The sequence below is a fragment of the Carettochelys insculpta genome, chromosome 26, assembly GCF_033958435.1.
Source record: "Carettochelys insculpta isolate YL-2023 chromosome 26, ASM3395843v1, whole genome shotgun sequence".
Taxonomy (NCBI): Eukaryota; Metazoa; Chordata; order Testudines; family Carettochelyidae; genus Carettochelys; species Carettochelys insculpta.
The window spans coordinates 1,081,059-1,105,504 of NC_134162.1; the positions used below are offsets into that span (position 1 = coordinate 1,081,059).

The 24,446-nt window shown below is 62.2% G+C and overlaps 1 protein-coding gene across 4 annotated transcripts in view; it reads left to right on the forward strand.

Annotated features, from left to right (window-relative positions):
* Positions 1–24,446, forward strand: part of NAV1 (neuron navigator 1) — a 275,511-nt gene that overhangs the window by 177,936 nt on the left and 73,129 nt on the right. For all 4 annotated transcript variants that reach the window (XM_074977505.1, XM_074977506.1, XM_074977504.1 and 1 more), the window contains 2 exons: positions 1,794–1,896; positions 8,256–8,621. In XM_074977505.1, the coding sequence (XP_074833606.1) occupies positions 1,794–1,896; positions 8,256–8,621 (469 nt within the window). The remainder of the gene's footprint in view (positions 1–1,793; positions 1,897–8,255; positions 8,622–24,446) is intronic.

The window sequence follows — 24,446 nt, forward strand, 5'->3', positions numbered from 1 at the left end:
AGGGCCCCGAGGGAGCAGCCAGTTTAGAAGATGAACTGCAGTGGGTGCGGAGGGCCAGTTCTCATGTGGCTGGGGCAGAAGCTGCCTGGGCCTGTCTGTCCCTGCTGGGACTGGGTGCAGAACTCAAGGGAGAGTCATGCTGCTCGCAGCTGCAAGCCTGGGCCGCATGGATGGGAGCAGAGAGGGTATTTTATCTTGGTGCCGTACTTGACTGTGGTGCAAGCGCTGCTGGTATCCAGTGCCCAGCTCTGGTGCCCATTGTTCAAGGTGGAGGCGGGTGAGTGGGGAGGGGTCAGAGAAGAGCCTGGAGAATAAGGGAGGGTTCGAAAGCCTGCCAGAGAGTGACAGACGGAGCTCTTTAAGCCTGTGTCCCCACAATGTGACGGTGGAGGGCGACAATGCCAGTCTGCCAGTGTCCTGCCGGGGAGCAAAGGTGGGGTCTAGCAGAGACGGATCTGACGGGAGCCAGGGGCTGAAGCTGCAGCTGGCTGGAGTCAGGCTGGAAATAAGCCCACATTAACAAGGAGGGAAGTTCCTGGCTGCCAGAGGGGTGGTGGATTCTCCTCCCTGGCAGTCCAGGCGGGAGGGTTTCTCAGCTCTGCTCCAGGCATTCAGGCCTGCGCTGTGCAGGTTCAGACGAGGGGATCCCAGTGACCCGCCCGGCCCTGGAACCTGTGCCATGCTGGTCCTGGGAGCGAGGCTGGGAGGCGACACTCCCTGCCCGGAGCACCGGCCTGGGGCAGAGCCAGGGGAGCTTTACCTGCTGCAGCAGCTCTGGGGGAGCCGGGCAACAGCCTGCCCTGGGCAGGGTGCGCCATCCTCACCCCAAGGGGCAGGCGCCAGCTGTGGGCAGGGAGACAGGCCTGGGTGGGAGGTGGGTGAGACTCCCAGCTGTGCCCAGGGCTCCAGCTGTTGCAGTGGGGGTGAGGGGAAGCGGCTCTGGGTGCCAGAGTAGCAGAGAGGAGCTCATGTGGGTAAAGGGGTGCAGGGAAGAGACATATGGGCAGATGGTATAAGGATGGCAGCTGGGGGGAGGGGCACATGGCACAGGGTGCGTTGCAGTTGGGGGAGGGGCACAGAGCATAGGGTGCTTCGCAGTTGGAGGGGCAGTTGGCATGGGGTGTGTCGCAGTTGGGGGAGGGGCGCGTGGCACGGGGTGTGTCTCAGGGGAGGGGCATGTGGCTTGGGATGTGTCACAGTTGGGGGAGGGGCATGTGGTGTGTTGCAGTGGGGGAGGGGCGCGTGGTATGGGGTGCATTGCAGTTGGGGGAGGGGTGTGTGGCACAGGGTGTGTCGCAGTTGGGGGGAGGGGCGCGTGGCACAGGGTGTGTTGCAGCTGGGGGGAGGGGCGCGTGGCACAGGGTGTGTCGCAGCTGGGGGGAGGGGCGTGTGGCACAGGGTGTGTCGCAGCTGGGGGGAGGGGTGCGTGGCAGTTGGGGGAGGGGCGTGTGGCACAGGGTGTGTCGCAGCTGGGGGGAGGGGTGCGTGGCAGTTGGGGGAGGGGCGTGTGGCACAGGGTGTGTCGCAGCTGGGGGAGGGGCGTGCAGCACAGGGTGTGTCGCAGTTGGGGGAGGGGCGTGCGGCACAGGGTGTGTCCCAGCTGGGGGAGGGGCGTGCGGCACAGGGTGTGTCCCAGCTGGGGGAGGGGCGCGTGGCAGTTGGGGGAGGGGCGCGCGGCACAGGATTTGTCGTGGGGAGCTGGAATGGGAAGGGGCTGGGGGGCGCGTGGAAGGGGCAGGTGCCCCCTGCCCCCCAGCCCTGGCGGTAAAGGCCTTTGCTCTGTCTGGCTGCAGACCCCGAGTCCCAGAGGAAGAGGACGGTGCAGAACGTGCTGGACCTTCGGCAGAATCTGGAGGAGACCATGTCCAGCCTGAGAGGCTCCCAGGTGTCTCACAGGTGAGGCCGTGGCACCGGCTGCCTCCTCTTCCCCCTCCTGCTCCTCCTCCACCCGCGGGGCTCCTTAGCCGGCGTATGTCGGTAGCACCCCAGGGCACCAGCTGAGCTCAAGGCCCCGCGGTGCTGGGGCTGCAGCAGCCACAGTGTGACGTCCGCAGGGCAAGCCCCCAGCCCCACCCTGGCAGCGAGGCTCAGCTCACCTGACCCAGGCACGTGGGGCAGCGCTCCGGGGCTGGAACAGCCGTGTCGGGGTTCCCACTTTGGCCATGAAACCGGCCGAGAGGGGCAGAGCTTCAGTTCAACCTGGTCCCACGTGGTGCAAAGGAATCCATGGGAGAGCCGCGTGTGGCCAGCCTGTCCTGCGGGGGCCTGGGCCGGGGTAACCGCGGCTGGTCACGCTCACAGCCTGAGACGCAGGGCGCTAACCGGGCTTGTTACACGGGCAGTTTTCCGAACGGAGGAGGCCCGAGCGGCTGTCTGGGGCCTGAGGAATGTACGAGGGGAGGGGAAATCAAGGCACATACGGGGGACGTGACTCGTCCACGGTCACATAGTAAACTCCTGAGTCGTAACCGCGTGCTTTGACCCCTAGGCAACACTGCCTCTGCCTCTGCACTCCGGTCTCCGGCGTGGCGACCCCCTGGCCGTGCAGCCTCTGGGTTGGACATGCCCCCGTGCCGCTGTGAACCTGGGGCCATGGTACAGCCAGCTCGCGGGTTACCCCAGCGGTGCGGCGTGGCCCAGCTCTTCCAAAGCCAGCCCTGGGAGGAGCCCTGCCAGCCTGCAATGGGGCCGGCAGCCGTGCGGGGCGGTGTGCGGCCCGTGCGAGCCAGGGGAACTGGTCTGGCTCCGTGAGGAGCACTGAGGGCCCCTGGGTTTTGTGCCGCTTGAGTTATGCTCCTGCCCGGGAGGGGCGCTGTGGGTGCTCACTGTCACCAGCACCACTGCCCCGGCAGTCTGCCAGGGGCCGGCCGCGCAGGCCAGGAGGGGCAGCGCGAGCCAAGGGAGGAGGCTCCAGGGCCGGGGGAGAGCAGAGTGCTCTGGAGAGAGGCTGGGGTCACAGCCCCCGCCAGGGCTGATTTCTCAAGCGCTTAGCTCCTGCGCCCGCCCTGAGGGGCACAGGGCTTTCCCTGGCCAAGCCGCCAGCACCACCCTGGTGCTGGGAGGACGAGGCTCCGTGGGGCTCTGAGTGGGGCTGACTGTGCCCATCCCCGAGGAGAAGGCACTACACTCCGGCCTGGCCCGCCTCCCTCGTGCCCCAGGGCTGCCCTTCCCCGGCCCTGCGCAGCAGCACTTGGGCTGTGCTCTGACCCCTCTCCCCTGCAAACCCTTCCCAGCCAGCCCGGGAGAGCCAGGGCAGAGTGGGGGCAGCTGAGGAGGGAAGGAGACAATTTCTGCTCCAAACAGTGGCATGGGGGTGGAGTTTGTGGGGTCACCCCTTGTAATAACCACGACACCCCCCGCTCTCGCCAGCAGCACATCTCCCCCCACCCCCACTCCCTCCAAGCGCCTGCCCCTGGCTAGCTGGCAGCAGGGTGTTGTCACAGGCTGTGAAATATTGGGCCCAGTCCCAAGAAGGGGGCCCCATTAGCCCCAGGGCCTGCAGCCAGGAGGGCTGGGCCTGTTGGCCCCTAGCTCTGGGCCTGTCGCAGCGCTGCTCCAGGGGAGTTGCCTTCTCATGCTCCTCTCCCTCTGAGCGTGGGGCTGGCAGCTGTGCCCGCTTTGAGTAAGATTTTCCCCTCCCTGGCTCCGTGGCCCAGATGAGCTAATGCAGAGACAGCAGCTTCTCCAGGGCTCGGGCGGGGGCTGATTCTCAGCCGGCGCTGCAAACCCAGCCGGCAAAGCAGGAGGACGGGGCCATGCCCCAGGGAGGGGTGGCCAGCGTGGGGAGGAATGGACCACAGGCAGTTAGCTCAGCGCTGAGTCCCTGGAATTGGTGGCCAAGCAACACGGCAGGGACAGCAGTGATGGGAAGACGGGGTCAAGGCAGCCAGCTGGAGTGCAGGGAGCCTGGAACGGGGCTGGGAGACAGAGAGACTCCCGGCCAGGTCCCTTGTGGCTGTGTCATGGGGCGTAGCTCAATGGAGCCCCCTCTGCGGCTGCCCAGAGGCCTGGGACACAAGCGACTGCTTGCAGCCGGCTGCCCGTTGTCAGCCACATGCGGCTATCAGAGCGAGGGCCGTGGGACCCTCCCTCGCCCTGCAGGGGTGGGGTTGGCCACACTGGGCCCAGTGCCGTGGAGAGGTGCTGGAGCCCTGGAGCAACTTTTCCTCCTGCACACATCAAAATAAATAACTCCACCCTGGCTCCCAGCCCTGAGAGCGCCGCCCCCGGCTGGCCGTGCACCGTGGGGAGGAGTCAAGGGGAAGGCCCCAGCCCCCTGCAAGCTGGTGCCTGGATAGCGCCTCTGGCTGTGCCTGCTCTTGCACCAGCTGGCTCCGGGTGAGGGCACACAGGAGTAGGAGAGCTGCCAGCTGAGCCCCACCCCAGCTGAGTCACAGCTGGAGGGGAGCAGGGCAGGGCTGCAGCCCATCTCATTGACAGCTGCCTGGCAGCTGCGTCTGTCAAGCGGTGGCACGGCCCAGCTCCATGCACCTTTACTCCCTGCGGCACCACACTCAGAGTGCATCGAGCTCGCCCTGCCTGCAAGGAGCCGTCTGTGCACAAGCTGCTGTGAGCGCGTTGGCTGAGCACGTGGGCCGCACGAGGGCAGCAGGCAGAGAGTGCTTGCTGGGTACTTGCCCACCTGTAGCACCCGCACCGAGTACCCAGGCAAGCCCAGAGAACAGCGCCTGAAAGCAGGAACAGGCCTGTGAGCCAAACCTGCTGAAACCTGCAGCAAGAAGCAACGATTGTGTAGCACTGGTCAGGCCTCTCCACTGGCGTCCAGCGTCCAGCTGTGGGCACCGCACCCAGAGGGAGACGTGCACCGGTGGGGAGAGGCCAGAGGTGGGAGACAAACCCCAGGCGAGGTTTAGAGAAGCGGAGGAGAGTGGAAGAACTGGGCACGTTTAGTCTGGAGAAGAGGCGGCTGAGGGGAAGCTGATAACTCCTCAAAGGACCATGCAGCTGTTCTCCAAAAGGAGTTTGAGTTTGCAGGAACAGAGACTCAGGTTAGATATTAGCCTAACCTACCCAAGGGTAGTTCAGAGATTACCCAGAGGGGCTGTGGGGTCCCCCTTAGTGGAAGGTTTTGCTCACCTATTAGACATGTGCCTGTCTGGAGATGCTGCTGGGGACCAACTGGAATGCGTTGCCTAGAGGGGTGGTGGAATCTCCATCCCTAGAGGTTTTTAAGTCCCAGCTTGACAAGGTCCTGGCTGGGATGATTTAGTGGGGGATGATCCTGCTGTGGGCAGGGGGCTGGACTAGATGACCCCTGAGGTCCCTTCCAGCCCTAAGGTTCTATGATTCTGTACTTAATCCTGCCTCCCTGTGGGAAGAGGGCTGGGTTAGCTCGAGAACCTTCCAGGCCTGTATTTCTGGACATCGAGCAGAGGCCAAGCACGCAGCCCTCACAAGCCAGCTGCACAGGAACGCTGCTGGTGCAGCAGACGGTGACCAGGCCCCAGGAAACACCAGCCAATGGTGCTTTGCTCGAACACGCCCCGCAGTGTGCAGAGAACAGGAGACGGGCACTAGCCATGGTCTGGGAGGGGACACCCCACTGCAGAGTCCGGTGCGCAGGCAGTGGGGACCCACTGTGCAAGCCAGGAGGGCCACGCCAGGGCTGACTGCAGGAGGGGAGCCATGCTGGTCTGGAACATCAAAAACAGCGAGCAGTCCTGGGGCCACCTTAGAGACTAACACATGTGTTAGCTGGCTCTGAGCTATTGGTTAGCTAGTTAACATGTTTATTAGCTTTCATAGTAAACCCCACTTCATCCAATGGGTGGAAAGAGCAGAAGCTGGGGGATATGTATCAGAAAAAAAGAAGGAAGAGGAAGTGACCTGTCCTTAGGAGGCCTGGTGACTGAAGCAGAGTAAGCTGGGTGTGACTCGTTCAGGACATGAGCGGAACAAGCAGGAACACAGAAGTAGCCATTCTTCTGCACAAGCATTTTATCCCCTGATTACAGAGGGAGAGTCTGAACTGGAATTCATTGACTATTTGACACCGTTATCCTAGGCTTGGATAAAGACCTTCCCTGGCTACTGCCTTGCAAAGGCCATTTCCCTGCCTTGGGGAGCTGCATGTCCCCGTCACAGGCCGTTCCAGGAGCCGGGTGCAAATTTCCCTCGTATCGCAGACCTGTGGGAATGGTGCAGGGTTTGGGCCTGGGCTCCCTGGCTTTCTTGCATCGATGGTGGGTGTCTAATGCCACTCGCAGCCTCTGAGGCGGCGGCTCCCAGCCCTGCTTCTCCCTAGATGCGCATGCGCTGGGATCTCTGAGTCAGCTCCCCCTACTCAGCTCATCTGTGGGGAGTGTGGCTGTGTTCTGGTGAAGCCCTTTTGCTCGCTGCCTGGGCTGCAGCTCCCCAGACAGGAGAGCCAACTCCTGCAGCTTACCCTTACCCAGAAGCTCTGCCCTCCTCTGGCCTTGCACCGTGACCTCTGCGCTGTGTCGCTCTGGAGTTACGTCCCCACGCAGCCCCCGCCCCACCATGCAGCTCCACCTCGAAGCAATCAGCTTCTCAGCTAAGCACTGAATGACCCCAGCGCCCGGACCCCCCAGCAGCCTAGATCCCAGCAGGGCAGGGCAATGCTCTGTGTCTTAGCAAATGCCCTTGGATTTCAGGCCACTCTCTCTTTGTTCGCTTCCTTGTGCCGCCTGCGGAGTCAGCAAAACAGACAATGGGAACGATCCCTCAGCCAGCAAAGCCTCGCAGCCCCTGCCTGCGGAGCCTGCAGGTGTCTAGAGTCCGGAGGCTGCTTGGTGGAGACTCCCCTGGTGGAAGTGGCAGGCAGCGGGCAGTGCAGTTTGTGGACAGCACAATGCAGGTTGGAGGGGCTGGTGAATCTGGCAGATGCAAAGGAGGGAAGTAATAGGATGGTCTGAGTGCACGGTGGGGGCTGTGTGACTTCCTCCAGACCCGGCTCTGTGATGCCCTCAGTCCAACCCGCACTGCCCACTGGAACAGCCTTGGGCTGTCTCTGCTCCACCCCACTGCTCTGCCCATGCCCCGTCCAGCTGGGCAGCTCCCGCCACTGCCCCAGCCCCAGTCTCCCTGCCCATGCCCCCCAGTCCCTCCCCACCCCATCTCTTAGCTGCCGTATTCCAGAGATCTCTGGCTTTCTGCAGTCAGACCCCGCTCTGCACCTGGCTGGAACGGCCGACTCACAGCCAGGGCAGGAGCCCAGCGCTGGGGGAAGGAGAGAGCCTGTTTATGGCACCTGAGTTGTTTGTGTGAAGTTCCTCCCCATTGCAGGCAGATGGAAGTGAGTTTGCAGGCTCCCAGCTCCGGGGCTTGCCATAGTCTGGGTGTGTCTGCCTGTGAGTGTCTGTTGCAGAGATGCAGTGCTATCTGGGCCTCATTAAAATCTATATAGGGAAATGCATTTCCCGGGGCTCCCTCCCTCCTAGACGGCAGGGATGGGTCCCCTTGAGCCGGCTCAGGAGCCCACGCAAAGCAAGAGGTTGGCAGCTTTGCACCTCTGTTTACAGGCTGCAGAACACCCATTTAATTTAGATCTAATCAGACAAGTCTTGTGCGTCAGCCCATGATTGGAACCAGCTCTGCTGGGCAGCTCTCCAGAGCTGTTAACCCACCTGAGATTCGGTTTTTGATCCTCACTTAGCAGTTAACACCCAGCACCCTCTCTACTGGAAGGGAGCCCTCGCCGGAGGGGGACCGGTGCCTGCCTCTGCAACACAGGCGCAGGAAGGGGATGGGATGCTACCCCCTGGCCCAGGGGTCGGCAGCCTCCAGACCCACATGCAGCTCTTCAAGGACTTCTTTGTGGCTCCCAGGGCTGTAACTGCAAAGTCAAAAAGCCCCTCCTGCTTATTTTTGATAAACGGTGAACATCTAAAAGCCCAACAGTGAACAACTCAGATCTAAACAGCAAATGATACGTGACCTCCAAACGTTGGCTAACTCCCCCTCGTGTGCTCCAGAGAGAGAAGGGTGGGGAGTGAAAGTCAGGACGACAGTGGTACAAACACAGACGTACAGTGTGAGGAAATAGAATATGTAAAAAGTTTGTGAACGTCCCGCAGGAAACATGCATCGCGTTACGAAGCGTTGTGTGCGCTGCCCTTAAAATAGGGGTTGCACAAAGTACGGTTGGACAGAATTCCCAGAGGTGCTGAGTACCTGCAGCTCCAGTAGCAGGATGGAGCCTGGGGCTGTTGCTGCGCGCAGGCTGCTCCGAGGTGTCCCCAGCTCTAAAGTTCTGCTCTGCTCCTTCCTTGCAGCTCCTTGGAGATGACCTGCTACGACAGCGATGAAGCCAACGCCAGGAGCGTGTCTAGCCTGTCCAACCGCTCCTCCCCCCTGTCCTGGCGCTACGGGCAGTCTAGCCCCCGGCTGCAGGCGGGGGACGCGCCCTCGGTGGGGGGCAGCTGCCGGGCAGAAGGCACCCCCAGCTGGTACATGCCTGGCGAGCGGGCCCACTATTCCCACACCATGCCCATGCGCAGCCCCAGCAAGCTGAGCCACATCTCCCGGCTGGAGCTGGTGGAGTCGCTGGACACTGACGACGTGGATCTGAAGTCCGGGTACATGAGTGACAGCGACCTGATGGGGAAGACGCTGACGGAGGACGACGACATCACCACGGGGTGAGTGCCACAGCCGGCGCCAGACAGCTTGTAACGCGGCCGTTTCTAACCGGGAGAGTCTAACCAGGGGAACTGCTGCAAGGACTGGGATGGCTCTTTTTCTGTCTTTCTGTCTCTGTCTGTCTGTCTCTCTCTCTGTCTGCCTGTCTTTCTGTCTCTCTCTCTCTCTCTGTCTGTGTCTGTCTGTCTGAAGCATTTGAAAATCCAGACTTTGGGGGGTTTAAAAGATGGGCTGGAGGAATTCTTGGGGGCGGGGCTCTGGCCCTGCTGTGCAGATCAGACCATGGTCCCTTCATTCTTGGACTCAACCTGTGAGATCTCGAGGGGCGGCCGGGCGGGCGGATGGGCAGATGGATGCCTAGGGTGAGGATGGGTGGGCAGGTACACCTGTGGGAGGGCAGATGAATAGGTGGATGGGGACTATGGGGATGAACGGAGATACCCATGGGGAGGGGGTGGATAATTCTGTAAACTGCCGTACCTTTCCCCCGCCCAGTGTTTCTCTAGCTGGCCTGGTGCTTTGTGGCTGGAGATAATTAGTGCTGGTGACTTCTCGAGCTGTGGGGTTGCTGCCCCTTGCAATGCCTGGGCCGGGGGCCGGACCCTGCTAGGTGCTGTTGTCCCCGGGCAGGCTGATGCCTGTGAGAGGATCACAGGCTGTGTGGGGCAGCGTGGAAGTGTCTGTAACAGGACGTAGGCGGCGCAGAGGCTCATGATGAGACTGGGTGCAGATCCCGGCCCAGAGCCGACACAGCCCTGCTGGCTAGGGCAGGGGGTGTGTGTTGGCTGCACTGCCGCTGGGTGGGAGGTCGCTGCTCAGGTAGACACGGCATTAGCTCTGCGCAGGCTGGTGCTCTGCCGGGAGTGGCCACAGCAGGTCAGGCTGCTCCCCCGAGGATGTTCCCGAGGCGGCTGGGGAGTTGGAGTCAGGGGTTATCCCAAGCTGTGGCGCGTGCTGCTGTTTCCGGCACACTCGCGTAAGTGGAGCGAGCCTGCGTCAGTCTTGATCCCTGCTGGGATGTGCCTCCCAGCGGCTCTGCAGGTGGAGCCGGAGGGATAACAAACACCACTTGGGTGCAGTGTACCCGGGGGTTGAGTAGCCGGGTGGAAGCTGGCAGGGTACCCGCCCCCCCGACACATGGCCCCCAAGCTGGTCATTCCTCGCTCAGGTCTTCGTGTTGCAATGACCATCCGGCTGCCTTTGCCACTAGGTCCGTGATCCGGCTGCGGCGCCTGCTCCCTTCGCAGTGACTAGGGCAGGAAATGAACGTGTTAAAAGCCTCTGCTGTGCGTGTCTGCCGTGCAGCCCCCGGCGTCGCTGGGGCCGTGCGGTCGACGCCAGGGGAGAGTCTGGTCCTGTCGTGCTTTGGGAGGGAGCCGCTGCCTCTCGAGGGGGTGGGTGAAGCAGGGAGCACAAGGACGAGCGGAAGGACGTGATTTTAAGGCCTGGTATCTCAGGACAAGCAGCAGCCAAAGTGTTTTCAGGGCTCTGCAGATTTCTCTTGCACACCAACCTGAGACAGGCGGGACGTGGCGCTCGCTGGTCTGGGGTCACTAGGGGCTCAGCTCAGCTCACCTCTTCCTCTCCCATGCCCCCAGATCAGGGATTTAAAGCACGTGTTGTGTTTGAGGGAAACACGCCCTCCCCATGCTGATCCCATGGTGCTCTGGTAGTGCAGCCTGGTGTGTGTGGGTGTGTGTGTGTGCACACGCTCACACGCACGTTGTGTTAAACAAGACCACAGTCCCAATCTCTTCCCCGCCCCTGCCTCTGACTCACAGCCAGAATTTCAGCACGTTGGAGGTTTCCTGCTTCAGTGCAAAAGAAAACAAATACCCCGGGTATCTGATTTGTCCCAGAGCATGGGGAGTTGTTTGGCCAATTGCACTGCTTGGAGCTTGTCGTCCTGCCAGCTGCTTGTGTGCGGTGGGAGCCTGCAGCTTCCAGGGAGGGGGTCCCATCCCACAGGATGAGGCCAGTAACTGTATGTTTCCCTGGATCCTAAATTACCCTGCTCCAGGAGGCCTGTCCCTTTAACGGCCTTGGTCCCTTTCTTTCTGGCCCACGGGGGTGAGCAACATTGGGAACGCTGCAGAGGGCTGTGCTAGCTACATCCGCCAGCGTGGCACAGGTCACCTCGTCTCCTGCGAGTGGCTGCCCCTACGTCCCTGTGCTGCCCCTGCAGGTATGTCTGCCTTGCCATGGGGAACCCACTGCTGGCAGCTCCCAGCCGGCTTGGGCAAAGGGGCCTGTTCATTGGGATGTAGGTGCTCTGGCAGGATCCACGCTCTAAGTCCCTGTAAGCTGTGTCTACACGTGCACACTACTTCGAAGTAGCAGCACTAACTTCGAAATAGCGCCCGTCGCGGCTACACGCGTCGGGCGCTATTTCGAAGTTAACTTTGACGTTAGGCGGCGAGACGTCGAAGTCGCTAACCTCATGAGGGGATTGGAATAGCGCCCTACTTCGACGTTCAACGTCGAAGTAGGGACCGTGTAGACGATCTGCGTCCCGCAACATCGAAATTGCTGGGTCCTCCATGGCGGCCATCAGCTGGGGGGTTGAGAGATGCTCTCTCTCCAGCCCCTGCGGGGCTCTATGGTCACCGTGGGCAGCAGCCCTTAGCCCAGGGCTTCTGGCTGCTGCTGCGGCAGCTGGGGATCCATGCTGCAGGCACAGGGTCTGCAACCAGTTGTCAGCTCTGTGGATCTTGTGTTGTTTAGTGCAACTGTGTCTGGGAGGGGCCCTTTAAGGGAGCGGCTGGCTGTTGAGTCCGCCCTGTGACCCTGTCTGCAGCTGTGCCTGGCACCCTTATTTCGATGTGTGCTACTTTGGCGTGTAGACGTTCCCTCGCAGCGCCTATTTTGATGTGGTGCCGTGCAACGTCGAAGTTGAACGTCGACGTTGCCAGCCCTGGAGGACGTGTAGACGTTATTCATCGAAATAGCCTATTTCGATGTTGGCTTCACGTGTAGACGTAGCCGTAAGGTGGCATCAGAAGCCAGAATGTCTTCACTGCAATTAACCAGCCCCGCAGCCCAGACCTGAGTCCTCGGGCCCGGGCCAGCCCTGGGTGTCTGACGGCAGACGTAGACTTGCCTGTTATGCCGATCGAGGCTATTTTAATGCTGCTCCTTTGAGAGAAGCAGTGGGCGCCCTCTGCAAAAGCCAGGCAGGGCTCCAAGGCTGCCCTGGGAGAGCCAGAGCCTGTCTGAGATCTGACCTACAGCCCATCAGCACCTGGGGTTGGCCTGAGACAGAGCTGGGCTCTCCGCAACAGGCCGTCCGCTCTTGGGGCTGGAGGAGCTGAGATAGATGGGGCCATGAGCTGCTGGAAAGGCAGGTGCTGTTGGGTGGAAGGAAGGGGCTGGCTGTGTGGTGGGAGATCGGGGTCACAGGTTCAGCTCCTACCCGCCGTGGTAACGATGAGGAGCTGGGAGCTTTGGCAATGGGCTGGGGTGGGTCTCGTATCAGTTCTGGCCTTGGGAGCACCTCGTGGGGCTTTTGGTGCCCTTCTTTACTCGGGCCTCCATGAATAGGCTAATGGCTGAGACTGAGCCCGAGAAGCTGCCAGGAGAGGGGGCTGCCCCTTGGCCCGAGTGGTAGCCAGTAGCCAGGGCCTTGCAGGACTGGTTCTCTCCAGGGGAGAAATGGATGCTGGTTGTCGGGGGAACAGGCAGGCCCATTCCCTGTATGCCCCAGGAAGTAGGAGCTCCTCTCCCCTCACTCAGCAGCAGCCTCGCCTGCCCTTCTGCCAGCTCTGTGCCCAGGAAGCTCCATCCTGCTCCTCAACAGTCAGGCTCACAGAGCTGCTCCTCCTCCACACACCGCCCCAGCCTGCAGCCTGCGCAGGTTGGTTGCTTTGGGCAGTCCCCCGTGTTGTCTGCATCTGGCTTTCGGCTTCATTGCTGCCCTGAACTGGAAAGGGCGGTTAGCACCCACCGGATCAGCACTGCGCTCTGGATTAAACCCCTCTGGCCCACAGAGTGGCAGCTTAGCAGGGGAACGTGAGCCAGCCACGGGGCACCATGAAGGGAGTTCTCCTGCAGCACCAGTTCTGCGGCTGCTGGCTCCCAGGAGCCCTAGTAACGCCGCAGGGGGACGACGGGTGGTAACACGGGCAGCACCTTCCAGTGCCCCTCCGTGCTCTGTGCACGGGCTCTGCCCCAGTAGCAGCTGCTGGCAATCACCAGCCCTGGGCCCATGTGAAAGACAAGCAGAGGGATTGCAGAGAGCTCCACTGAAACCCTGGAGCTTGGGGGAGGGTTGTGTTCCCACTTCCCCTCACCCCCAGAGTGAAACGTAACTGGTAGCTCGTGCAGGTGAATCAGGCTAAATCTAGGACACGTCAGGCAAGGGGGGGGGTGTCAGTGCCCCACGCTCTCCGTCACGTGGTCAGGTGCTGGGAGGGGGTGTCAGTGCCCCACGCTCTGTGTCACGTGGTCAGGTGCTGGGAGGGGGTGTCAGTGCCCCACGCTCTGTGTCACGTGGTCAGGTGCTGTGGGGTGTCAGTGCCCCACGCTCTCCGTCACATGGTCAGGTGCTGTGGGGTGTCAGTGCCCCACGCTCTCCGTCACGTGGTCAGGTGCGGTGGCATAGCCCCAGTGCATCATTTCCCTGCACTGACCCTGGTGCCTGCTAATTCTGGGGTGCTTGGCTAAGCCCTGAGACCTGGGAGTAGCAGCGAGTGTCTCTTCTGTCATGAGAACAGGGGCCACACGCTGTCCTCTCTGTCCTCCCTACGGCTGGCGCTCGGGTACTCTGGTGCTTCCCTTGGGCTAGTTTCAGAGTCATGGAGCCCTGGTCTCCTTGTGGCACCTTTGCTCCTGGGCCATGGATGCCCTGAGCTCTGTTTTGTCTCCAGTTGGCCTGTGGGAACTCAGGCTCAAATGATGTTCCAGTTGTACAGCTGCAGAGTGAGCGCTGGGCCCTGCGTGGGGCCAGGCTGGTGCAGCCCAGCAGGTGCAGTCAGGCGGAGGGCCTCACCCCTTGCACTCGGGGTGTGCGAAGGTTCATGTAACTGGAAGCCAACGTTCAGAGAGAAGCCGAGCCCAGCTCCTCTGCCTGGCTCCATGGAGTATTTCCACAGGCGAGCTCAGAGCAGCCTGAGCCCTCGGCGCGAGCTGCGTAGAGGGAGCTGGCTGGCTGCCTCCAACAGACAGTGCCTGCTGTTCCGCTTGTGAGAAGCACACGGGATCTTTTTAGAGGAACAAGGCAAGAACGCCGCGTTTATTGAGGATTCAGCACCATTCTAGTATATGCACATAAGAGACAGTTTACTCACACACACGCGCACGCGCATACATACACACACACATGCTGTCTTGTGATGCGTATAGTTACCCAAGGTTGCTCACTCTGACCCATTGGCCAGATGGATTAGAGCTGAGCGTGGAGCCAGGTTCTGTTGATCTGGATCAATGTGCCGATGTTGACAAGACGAGAAGAGGACCCCAGCTCTGTAGTGGGGCACGCGTCTTTTATAGCTTTTAGTCCTAGTCCTGGCTCTGTCCCACTGCCCCAGGCACCAGGAGTTCCCAGGCAATGGCAGACGGGTTTGATCCTTTCCCAGGGCCCAGGTTTTTGTGCGACTCATCACCTACAGATGGGACTTCATATTCCTCTCCGGGTGGGTCACTGCTTAGAGTCCAGTTCTCACTGGTCTTCAGCCTCCAAGTCTTCGTTGTCCAGACAGGCGGCTCCGGAGGGTGGCTCAATAAGCATCCACATTCACACTTCCAGATGCAGCTCCCACGCACCCGTCCTCACACAGAGACGGCACAGGGTTTACAGGCTAATGCAGGAGAGCGCATCCCTCAAAATGGAGTCAGCTGCTGCCAGGCCCAAGCCTCGTGTGGGACCTGTCCTGCTGTCACTTGTCCTCAGCCCAGGGGTGACTTACAGGCCCCAGTTTCCTGGGCATTTGCATCTGAATGAGCCCAAGGGCCCCACACAGGGCTTTACAACACGCCTCACTGGCCCCACAGCAGGGTGGAGGTCAGGCTGGGAAGAGTCCTGCGGCAGCAGGGTCCCCAGGTGGGAAGAAGTGGGGCTGCCCCCAACAGCTCCTGCCTCGGAACTTCTGCTAGGCGGTAAGGTGCTACAGGACTGCTTTTCATTGGCTGGGAAAAGAGGTGTTGTTAATCTCTGCACCAATCAGGTAGCAGAGATTTGCCTGCCCCCTCTGATTGGCTCCTTAGATGTGACCTAGTCTCGTCAGAGAAATCAGCAGCCAATCAGGAGGCGGCAGTTGCCCTTTGATTCATTGATGTTCTTCCAAACTGCCCCTTTACTGATCTGTCAGGAGGAGAACAGCTTCCTGACTGGCACCTCACTCTTGTCAGACAAGTGTGTGCCACAGTTCCACCAGAGTGCGTGCATTGTAGTGCACACATGATCCAGTGCGGGTGCACAGGCTGGTAGTGCGGACACTGGGCATATGCAATCCAGCAGGAGTGCACAAGCTGCTACTGCTCGTACCTCACTCCAGTAATAGTGCACATGCTGGTCGTGCACACACTGGTGCATGCACACTCCAATAGTGGTGCACATGCTGGTCGTGCACACACTGTGGTGCATGCATACTCCAATAGTGACAGAGAGGAAGCCGTGCTAGTCTATACACTATCAAAACAAAAAGCAGTCAAGTAGCACTTTAAAGACTAGCAAAATAGTTTATTAGGTGAGCTTTCGTGGGACAGACCCACTTCTTCAGTCCAATAGTGGTGCACATGCTGATCATGCGCACACTGTGGTGCATGCACATTCCAATAGTGGCGCACATGCTGGTTGTGCACACACTGGTGCATACACACTCTCATAGTGGTGCGCATGCTGGTCGTGCACACACTGGTGCATACACACTCCAATAGTGGCGCACATGCTGGTCGTGCACGCGTGGGTGCACGCACATTCCAGTAGCGGTGCACATCCTGATTGTGCACATGCTGGTGCACGCACACTCCAATAGTGGCGCACATGCTGGTTGTGCACACGCTCGTGCACACACACTCCAATAGCGGCACACATGCCGTACATTTGCTTCTCCCTGTGTCAGTGAAGAGCCTGTCCTGTCACACCACACTGTCAGTGGGAATTAGGCTGGGACGCCTGCGTCACTCCCTCCGGGCCCTCAGTAGATGTGCTAAGTGAGGGCACAGAGAGTCCCTCCCGTCTGCTGTAGCCTGGCTAACTTCCCTCTGACCTGTTGATGTTGGCACGTGCTCTGCCCCCAGCATGGCTCATGCCCAGCGAGTTAGGCCTGAGCCCAGTCTCCCAGTGCTGGGGGTTCAGACTGCAGAGAGGGGCCCCTGGACCCCAGCTGCTCGGAGGGGAGCGTGATGCCCTGCTGCAGGTAGCCATCAGCGTGCAGGGAGTCCAGGTGGCCCCTGTGCTGCCAGTGGTGTGGGCTCCTCCCTATGAGACCCAGCGCGAGCTGTTCCTCGGGCAGGGAGGTGCTGCCCAGCTGTGTTCTCTGCAGGCTGAGCGCTGGGCGACCGCCCAGGAGAGATTCAGGTGCTGCCCAGCTGACGAGCGGAGCGCCCCAGCTATGCACAGCCGGCAGCGCGTTTCTAGGGTGGTGCACATCCACAGTGCCCTGCTGCGCCGAACAAAATGTGTTCCACCCATGGAGGGAGGAATTCAGAGGGGGCATTGGTGGGGCCCTGGGATGCCCCGGGCGCTTTCTTCTTGGCTCCTCCAGCCAATAGCTTGTTGACCTGTAACTGGAGAGCCGGGCTGTTGTGGGACCATTGGCTCATAGGGCTGCGGAGGCTGATACAGGTGGATCTGCGGAGATGCTGAGCGGGGTCAGGATTTTCCAAGCAGGCGTTGGCGTTGTTTCCAAGTGGCATTGTTCCCATTGTTGTCTTTGTCCTTCTCCAAGGCCTAGCCACTGGGGACTGGCCAGGGCAGGGAGAGTTCCAGGAACCAGCCCCCCACCCACCGAGCCTCCTGTCTCACAGGGCTGCCACCTACCTGGCACGGAATCACTGGGGGTCCGTGCTTGGTTTTGGGAGGGTTGAGTGGGTAGGTCACAGGGCTCAGCTTTAGGAGACTTGGGTTCAGTTCCCAGCTCTGGGTGACCTCAGGAAGTGACTTTGCTGCTTTCTGCCTCAGTTTCCCCTTAGAATCATGTAGAATCGTAGAACACTGGAACTGGACGGGACCTCAAGAGGTCATGGAGTCCAGTCCTGGGCCCTCATGGCAGGGCCAACCCCTTCCATCCTTTGTTTTTTCCACTTGAATTGTGAGCATGTTAGGGCAAGGGCAGTCTATGTACAGCCCCTAGCACAGCCAGGCTCCACGCTCCGTCCGGCCTCTGGGGGGTCCTGTCATATACATAATGATCATGGAGAAGAGAGGTGGCCCTCAGGCTCTGTCAGAGCCTCGCTGTGCGACTTTGGCCGCGTCTCTGTGCCTGGGAGAAGCAGGGAGCCTGGCCTGCAGCTGGCCGAGCTCTGGCAGGTTTGTGGCAGACGGCGTTTCACCGCTGACCCCCACCCAGCCGCGTCCGTCAGGCTGCGGGGGCTCGAGGTGACGCCTTCCGCATCACTGTGGTTTAGCAGCCTGTACTTGCTGGCTTGCCAAGTCACCAGCGGACTGGAGGCTGGTGGTCTGTGTCCGTGTGTGTCTGCAGGTGAGGTGGGGGCTCTGGGTTTACTCGACAAAGGCCAGTGTGGACCTGGGCTGCCCCTCTGGGCCCCCCTCTAGCTGATTCCCCATTAAAAGGAAAGGAAGCCAGGGCACAGCATCCCCTACTGCCTCCAGCCATTCTAGGCCAAGAGCTGGGACAGGAGGCATCACCGTCAGTGCACCCCCAGGCCATGGGCTGGCCTCACTGCCACTGGCAGAAACAGGGCCCTTGCCATAGCTCTCTTGGGCAAGAGGAAGGTGCAGCCTGCAGAGCCTACAGCCGCCGGCATTCAGTGCTCTGCCAGCGCGTGCTGGGCCTTGTAGTCTGCATGGGTCATGCCTCTGGGTTGCAGTGGAGCTGTGGGGACCAGGCTGCCCCTTGGCTATTGCTGAGCTGGGATCATTCCTACCCTGTAGTTTATTCCCCACTGGTGGCATTGCTCATGCGGAGAGCCCCAGGCAGCATCAGCCCAGCGAGCACTCACAGGGGCTGGGTGGAAGCAGAGACGCCAGCTAGAGCAGCGACGTGGTGCCCCGGGCAGTGGCTGCTCCTGGCGGCTGGTGCCCAGCAGGAGATGGAAGGAGGCCTGGGGAGAGTGGGTACTGGGGAGAAGGTGTGGGGATTCTCTGGGATGCAGCATGGGGAGACAATGCACAGGGAGAGAAATCAGGGGCAGGGTATTCGGGGAAGCATCCCACCCAGGGCAAGGATTTGGAGAGCCACCACAGAGTGGGTGGGGGCGATGCCAGTGCCCAGCTGGTCCAAGCAGTTATCCAGTCTGGAGGCCTTGCTGGGTTGTTGCCGTGAGGAGGAGAAATAGATCAGACGAGTCTGGTATATCCTTTACTGGCACATCTGTTAGTCTAGAAAGACTATATGGAGTCCTGTCCCCCTGCACGCAGCCGAGCAAATCCACAGCAGGTGGTTTCCTTGCCTACTGCCTCCAGCCCGGTCTCTGCTCCGTCTTAGGTCGAAGCTCTCCACTGCTTCCCTTGCCAACACCCATACTTTGCCGCAGGTCCCCCAGCCCCTGTACCTGCTGTCAGGCTCTGGGGAAGCGCTCTGCCTGCACACCTTAGGAGCCCCCAGGGCTGGGCTGGATTTGGAGGCTCCTTCAGACACCGGGTGACTTGTAGCCAGAGACTCTTTTCCCTTGCTGCCCGGGGGAAGGAGAGTTTAGGGAGCTGACACCCTCCCGTGTCTGTGCGGTGAAATGTCTGGGCAGGAGGTTGAGCCTCTGGAGCGCAGGCCCCTGTGGGGCTCCGGGTTGCCCGGCGTGGTGCCCCACGGCTAGCCAGCCTTGCCCTTCTCTGCAGCCTTGTTTTAGCACAATCCAGCCTGCGGGTGAGAGCCGCCCTTGGCTGAGCTGCAGGAGGGGCAGTCCTCGCTGCCAGCCGTGTCCGCTCTCCTGCCGATCCCCCACCAGCGGCTGGCTGGGCGCCATCTCCAGCCTCTGGCCCTTGACACCCCATGGTGAGGCCTCAGTCGGCTCCCACCGGCAGAACCCATGAGGTCACTGCCATCTGGGCAGCATTTGGCGCCTTCGTCTAAAGCTGAGAGCCCCTGGGGGTAGGGGGCTTGGCCAGAGAGCCGTGGCCCTGCACGTGGGTCTGGGTGTGTTTGTGTGCACGCTGTAGGCTGGCCTGGCTCACATGCAGCTGTGCAGGCTGCCGCTGGCCAGGGAGGGATGTGCAGGGATATTTTTGCTATTGTATAAATATTTACTTTGAGGTAATGAGCAGCTGGGATTAGCTGGGAGTTCCAGCCCTTTGCATCCCACCCTGGCCTGGCGCTGCTACCATCCAGGCTGTAAGTCGCGGGCTGGGTAGGAGGTCCTGGGAGGGGCAGTTGGCTGCCAGTGGGCGCTGGACCTGAGAGGACAATGGGCTGCGGAGAGCAGGGCTGGCACAGAGGACCAGCACCTAGTGCATCTCCCTCCATCCTGCAGAACAGAGAGCCAGAGAAAACGCATGCTCCTGGGTGGTGCAGCCTGGAGGCTGCAGCCAGAGACTTGCAGTCAGGAGAACTGGCCTTTGTTCTCTGCTCCGCCACTGACTCAACAGGTGACCTTGGTCACCTCCGTTGCCCCATTCGCTAATTCAGTGACGTTGTTGGAAGTGCTTTGAGAGCCTCCCAGGAAGGGTGCTGAAAAAGGACACGGAGCCACTGCTAATGTCTGTGACTATTACAGGAACCGCCAAGCCCCGCGTCCGCCTCTCTCACCCACGCTGGGGTAAATCGGCTGTCGTCCTGCTGCCGCCGCTGGTGTGAGCGCTGCATGGGCGAGGAGGAGGACTAGGACAGGCAGGCTGCCATCCCGGCCCCTGGAGCCCCCCTCTGGATGTGAAGCTCTGAAAGCAGGATGCCAGCTCGCTGGAGGCGCTGGTCTTGCACCCCCCGGTTCCCACGGCAGAGCGTACTTCTCTTGTGACGTGGGCCCTGAGAGCACAGCTGTCGACAGCTGCACCAGCCCCGAGCCAGCTGGCTCTGTTCCCCTCCGCCCCCCGCAGAGCCATCTGTCTGGGTCGCAGCTCAGCCGTGCCCATCACCCCGTGCGCTGCCTGGGGTCTGACGCCTTCGCGGAGAGGCTGGGCCGTGGGACCCCGGCTCCCCGGCGGGGAGAGAAGGGGCCGAAGGGGATGCTGCTGCCAGGGCACAAGGAGCCAACATGAGGCACAGGCAGCGTGTGTGTGTGTGTGAGGGTGGTGTGAGCAAGTGTGTGTGATGGGGGGTTGTGGGGGGCTGTGTGTCAGTGGGTTGTAAGGAGGGGTGTGCGGCGAGGGTGTGCAGAGGGGTGTGAGGTGGGGGTTGTGTGGAGGGGTGTGTGGCAAGGGTTGTGGGAAGGGGTGTGCAGGGGGGGCTGTGTGGAGGGGGATGAGCAGCGGGGGTGTGAGGAGAGGTGTGCGGAGGGGTGTGCGGTGGGGGTGTGTGGAGGGGTGTGCAGCAGGATTTGTGTGGAGGGATGTGCAGCAGGGGGTGCGCGGTGGGGGGTGCGCAGCAGTTGTGCAGAGGGGTGCGTGGCAGGATTTGTGCGGAGGGGTGTGCGGCAGGGGGTGCGCAGCAGGATTTGTGCGGCAGGGGGTGCGTGGCGGGATTTGTCCAGAGGGGTGTGCAGCGGGGGGTGCACGGTGTGATTTGTGCGGAGGGGTTTGTGGCGGGATTTGTGTGGAGGGGTGTGCGGCAGGGGGTGTGCGGCGGGATTTGTGTGGAGGGATGTGTGACGGGGGTGCAGCAGGATTTGTGCGGAGGGATGTGTGGCAGGGGGTGTGCGGCGGGATTTGTGCGGAGGGGTGTGCGGCAGGGGGTGTGCGGCGGGATTTGTGTGGAGGGGTGTGCGGCAGGGGGTGCGCGGCGGGATTTGTGCGGAGGGATGTGTGGCAGGGGGTGTGTGGCGGGATTTGTGTGGAGGGGTGTGCGGCGGGGGTGTGCGGCAGGGGGTGTGCGGCGGGATTTGTGCGGAGGGATGTGTGGCAAGGGGTGTGCGGCAGGATTTGTGCGGAGGGGTGTGCGGTGAGGGTGCATGGCAGGATTTGTGCGGAGGGGAGTGCAGTCGGGGGTGCGTGGTGGGATTTGTGCGGAGGGGTGTGCAGCGGGGGGTGTGCGGGGGGGTGCATGGCAGGATTTGTGCAGAGGAGTGTGCAGCAGGGGTGTGCGGCAGGATTTGTGCTTAGGGGTGTGCAGCGGGGGTTGTGTGGCGGGGGTGCGCGGCAGGATTTGTGCGGAGGGGTGTGCAGCGGGGGGTGTGCGGCAGGATTTGTGCAGAGGGGTGTGCGGCGGGGGGTGTGCGGCAGGATTTGTGCAGAGGGGTGTGCGGCGGGGGCTGTGAGCACGCGGAGGTGCAGGGGAGGTCAGGTGGCCGGCAGGGGGCACACATGGGATGGGGGTGCATGGGGCGAGCGTGGGCGTGTTGCGCGTGGCAGTGACTGTGCGCCCTTGCTAGGAGACGTCCGGGGGCAGGCGAGCCGGCGGGCCGGGGCCAGGAGTGCGGCTGTCTGTCCAGCCCGGCTGTGGGTGAGCAGCAGGGGTGGTGCAGGCCAGCGCAGGGGTCGGGGCTCGCAGGACGTCTGCGCAGCATCCGCCTCCTGCCGGGATGTTGGCCCAGCTGGAGACCGTCCCGCGCCCATAGGCAGGACCCACAGCCTGTCCTCACTGCCGCCCTGATGCCTGTGACCGTCTAAGGGGGCGGGAGCTGCTGCCCACCTGCCCTGTTGCAGTCGGCTCCTGCACCTCGTGGGTGCAGACGGGCGCCCGCTCCTCGCAGCGCCTGCTCTCCACGGAGCCCTGAGTGGTGCCAGGCCGCGTGGGCCCTGCCTACGGCGTGCGCCGCCCTTTGCTGAATGCTGCCATTGTCAGCTCGCGTTCAGCGGAGGAGCCAGAGGTTTGGCCCCGGCGCGTCCTAGAGCTCCTAGAAGTGGCTCTGCCCGGCCGCCTCTTCCAACCCAAACAGCGGGCCTGGCGCAGGGGAGGGCGCGGGCAGCTTCATGGCAGTGCGAAGGCTGGAAGTGATTTGGGATGCCCGCCCGCTGGCGTTCACGCCCAGCTGCTCAGCCAATCAGGAGAGGTCCCCTCTGGGGCAACAGCCCTTTGATGTGCAGATGGAAAATCGCTACCCTGCCATCCAGCTGCGGGAGCTGCCCACCCAAGGGGGACGGTCCAGGGACAGCCCCCACCCCTGCAACATGAGCTGCCCCCCGCCTTCTGAGCTGCCCCCCGCCTTCACAGCTGCCCCCCGCCTTCTGAGCTGCCCCCCACCTTCCCAGCCGCCCCCTGCCCAGCCGCCCCCTGCCTTCGCAGCTGCCCCCCGCCTTCTGAGCTGCCCCCTGCCTTCCAGCCGCCCCCCGCCTTCCCAGCCGCCCTCCGCCTTCGCAGCTGCCCCCCGCCTTCTGAGCTGCCCCCTGCCTTCCAGCTGCCCCCTGCCTTCCCAGCCGCCCTCTGCCTTCTGAGCTGCCCCCCGCCTTCCAGCTGCCCCCCGCCTTCCCAGCCGCCCTCCGCCTTCTGAGCTGCCCCCCGCCTTCCCAGCTGCCCCCAGCCTTCTGAGCTGCCCCCCGCCTTCCCAGCTGCCCCCAGCCTTCTGAGCTGCCCCCCGCCTTCCCAGCCGCCCCCAGCCTTCTGAGCTGCCCCCCGCCTTCCCAGCTGCCCCCCGCCTTCTGAGCTGCCCCCCACCTTCCCAGCTCTGTCCCGGCGCACGGCAGGGGGATGGACCACATCAGCCGGCTCGCTCTGTGCTTGCCTGAGGCCTGCTAGAGGCAGCTTGGTCCAGTGGACTGAGCACTGGGCTGGGAGTCAGGAGCCCTGGAGCCTGAGTCTCACTCGGCTGCTCTGTGATGCCGCACAAGTCCCCATGCCTCAGTCCCCCCCCGCCCCCCGAAGTGCTGTGCGAGCTCTGGGTGGGAAGTGTTGCTGTGACAGTGGGAGGTTCGCAGCCAGCCCAGTGTGTGCAGACAGGAGACAAACCTGTGTTCCAGACGGCAGGGAAACTGGGAGGGCTGGACACTTTATAGCCGGACAAGCTAAACCCCTGCACCCGCTCGGTGCCCTGCTCAGCGGGGAGTCCGCCTTGGCTGGGCTCTGCAAAGGGTGCTCCAGGGACAGGGACCCTCACCGCACTGTTCCTCTGGCACTTGAACAGGGGCAGCCCCTGGGGCGATGCTGCCAAATGCAGAGACTCCGGGCGCAGGCTGCAGGGAGAGTCGCACAAGCCAGGTTCCCAGTGGGGTGTCCTCGGTTGCAGTCCAGGCTCTGCCACTAATGTGTTGTGGGCTGGCCACCTCCCCGGCGCGCCTCAGTTTCCCTGGCTGCATCCGGGCACTGAGGTGGCGGGGGATGGGCCTGCTCCGGGTGCCTCCGCAGGATCCCTGGGCTCCTGCTGTCCTGGGTGCCGGCTCTCCGCTGACCTCAGCAGTTCGGCGCGGCACTACGGCCAGGGCGCATGGTTCAGATTTGCCACTGACGTCATGGCCGCAAGTGGGTAAGCGCCGGGCTCGCCTGGGCCTCCCCCCTCTGCCGGAGCTTCCCCATGGAAATCAGACCCCGCTATTACTGCCATCCTCAGCGGGGAGCTGGAGCAGGGCAGGGAAGGGGGAGGGGAGGAGATGCTGCCTTCCCAGCGGCTGTGGGAGCTGTGGCTGCTCTGTGCTCAGAGATGGCTTAGCGCAGGCTGGAGCAGCTTCCTGCGACCTGAGCTGGGCATTGCCAGGAGAGGTGGGATTGTGCTCTGGAGCAGGGGACGGAGGGCAGATCCCCAGGGGGGTGTTGCCCAGGCCTGCATCGTCCTCTAGTGGGCTGCAGTGAGCTCAGCCCGGCTGGGATGAGCTGATGGGTGGGGTGGGACCCAGCACCCTGGCAGCAGTAGCCACCGGTTGGGATCGCAGATCCAGTTGGCCTGTGGGATCCAGTGGGGATGCAGCCAAATAGGACTGGGGGCTGGGATCGTGGGGTGAGAGAGGCTGGCCCAGCCGGGGCAGGGACAGAGAGCCAGGCAGGCCTGGGGGTGAGGGGCCCAGGCTGGGACTAGAGCTCCTGCCAGGCACAGACACGCCTGACTCAGAGACGATGTGTTATCGGTGTGACAGCAGCCAGGATGGCAATTGCAGCACAGCCTGGCAGCTCCTTCAGGCTCAGGTGGCCAAGGGACAGAGCAGTGGGGGGGACTCAGGCGACCTGGGTTCTTGTCCCATCTCTGTCACTTTCCTGGGGGGACAAGTCATGACACTGCCTTGTGCCTCAGCTTCCCCGCGTGGGGCTCATGATGCTGATCCCCTTGGTGACATGCTTTACGCTGCTGTGGTGGGGTGGGCAATTGCTGACCCACAGAGCTCGCCCTGCTCCTTTGCAGCTCTGCTGGCAGAAGACTGGGGAATGGCTGAGAAGGGCGTGCTTGGGCAGCAGGGAAGATGGAGCCAGGTGGCTGCTGGGATCAGGCCTGGGCTGAGGCTGAGAACAGAGGGGAGCGGGTTGCTCTGTCCCACAGAAGGGAAGCTGAGGTCCTGGCAGAACATGCAACCTGATGGCTCCTCTCACTGGCTGGAAGGCTGGGCGGAAACAAAGTGAGGCAGGTGTGCGAGATGGTGCCACCTCTCCCCCTTCCCTGGAGCTCCAGGGCCCCCAGCACAAGTACGGATAGACAGAGCTGCTGGTTCTGCTGCCCAGTGAAGGGATCGTAACTGGCAGAGAGGAAAGAGCCCCGGG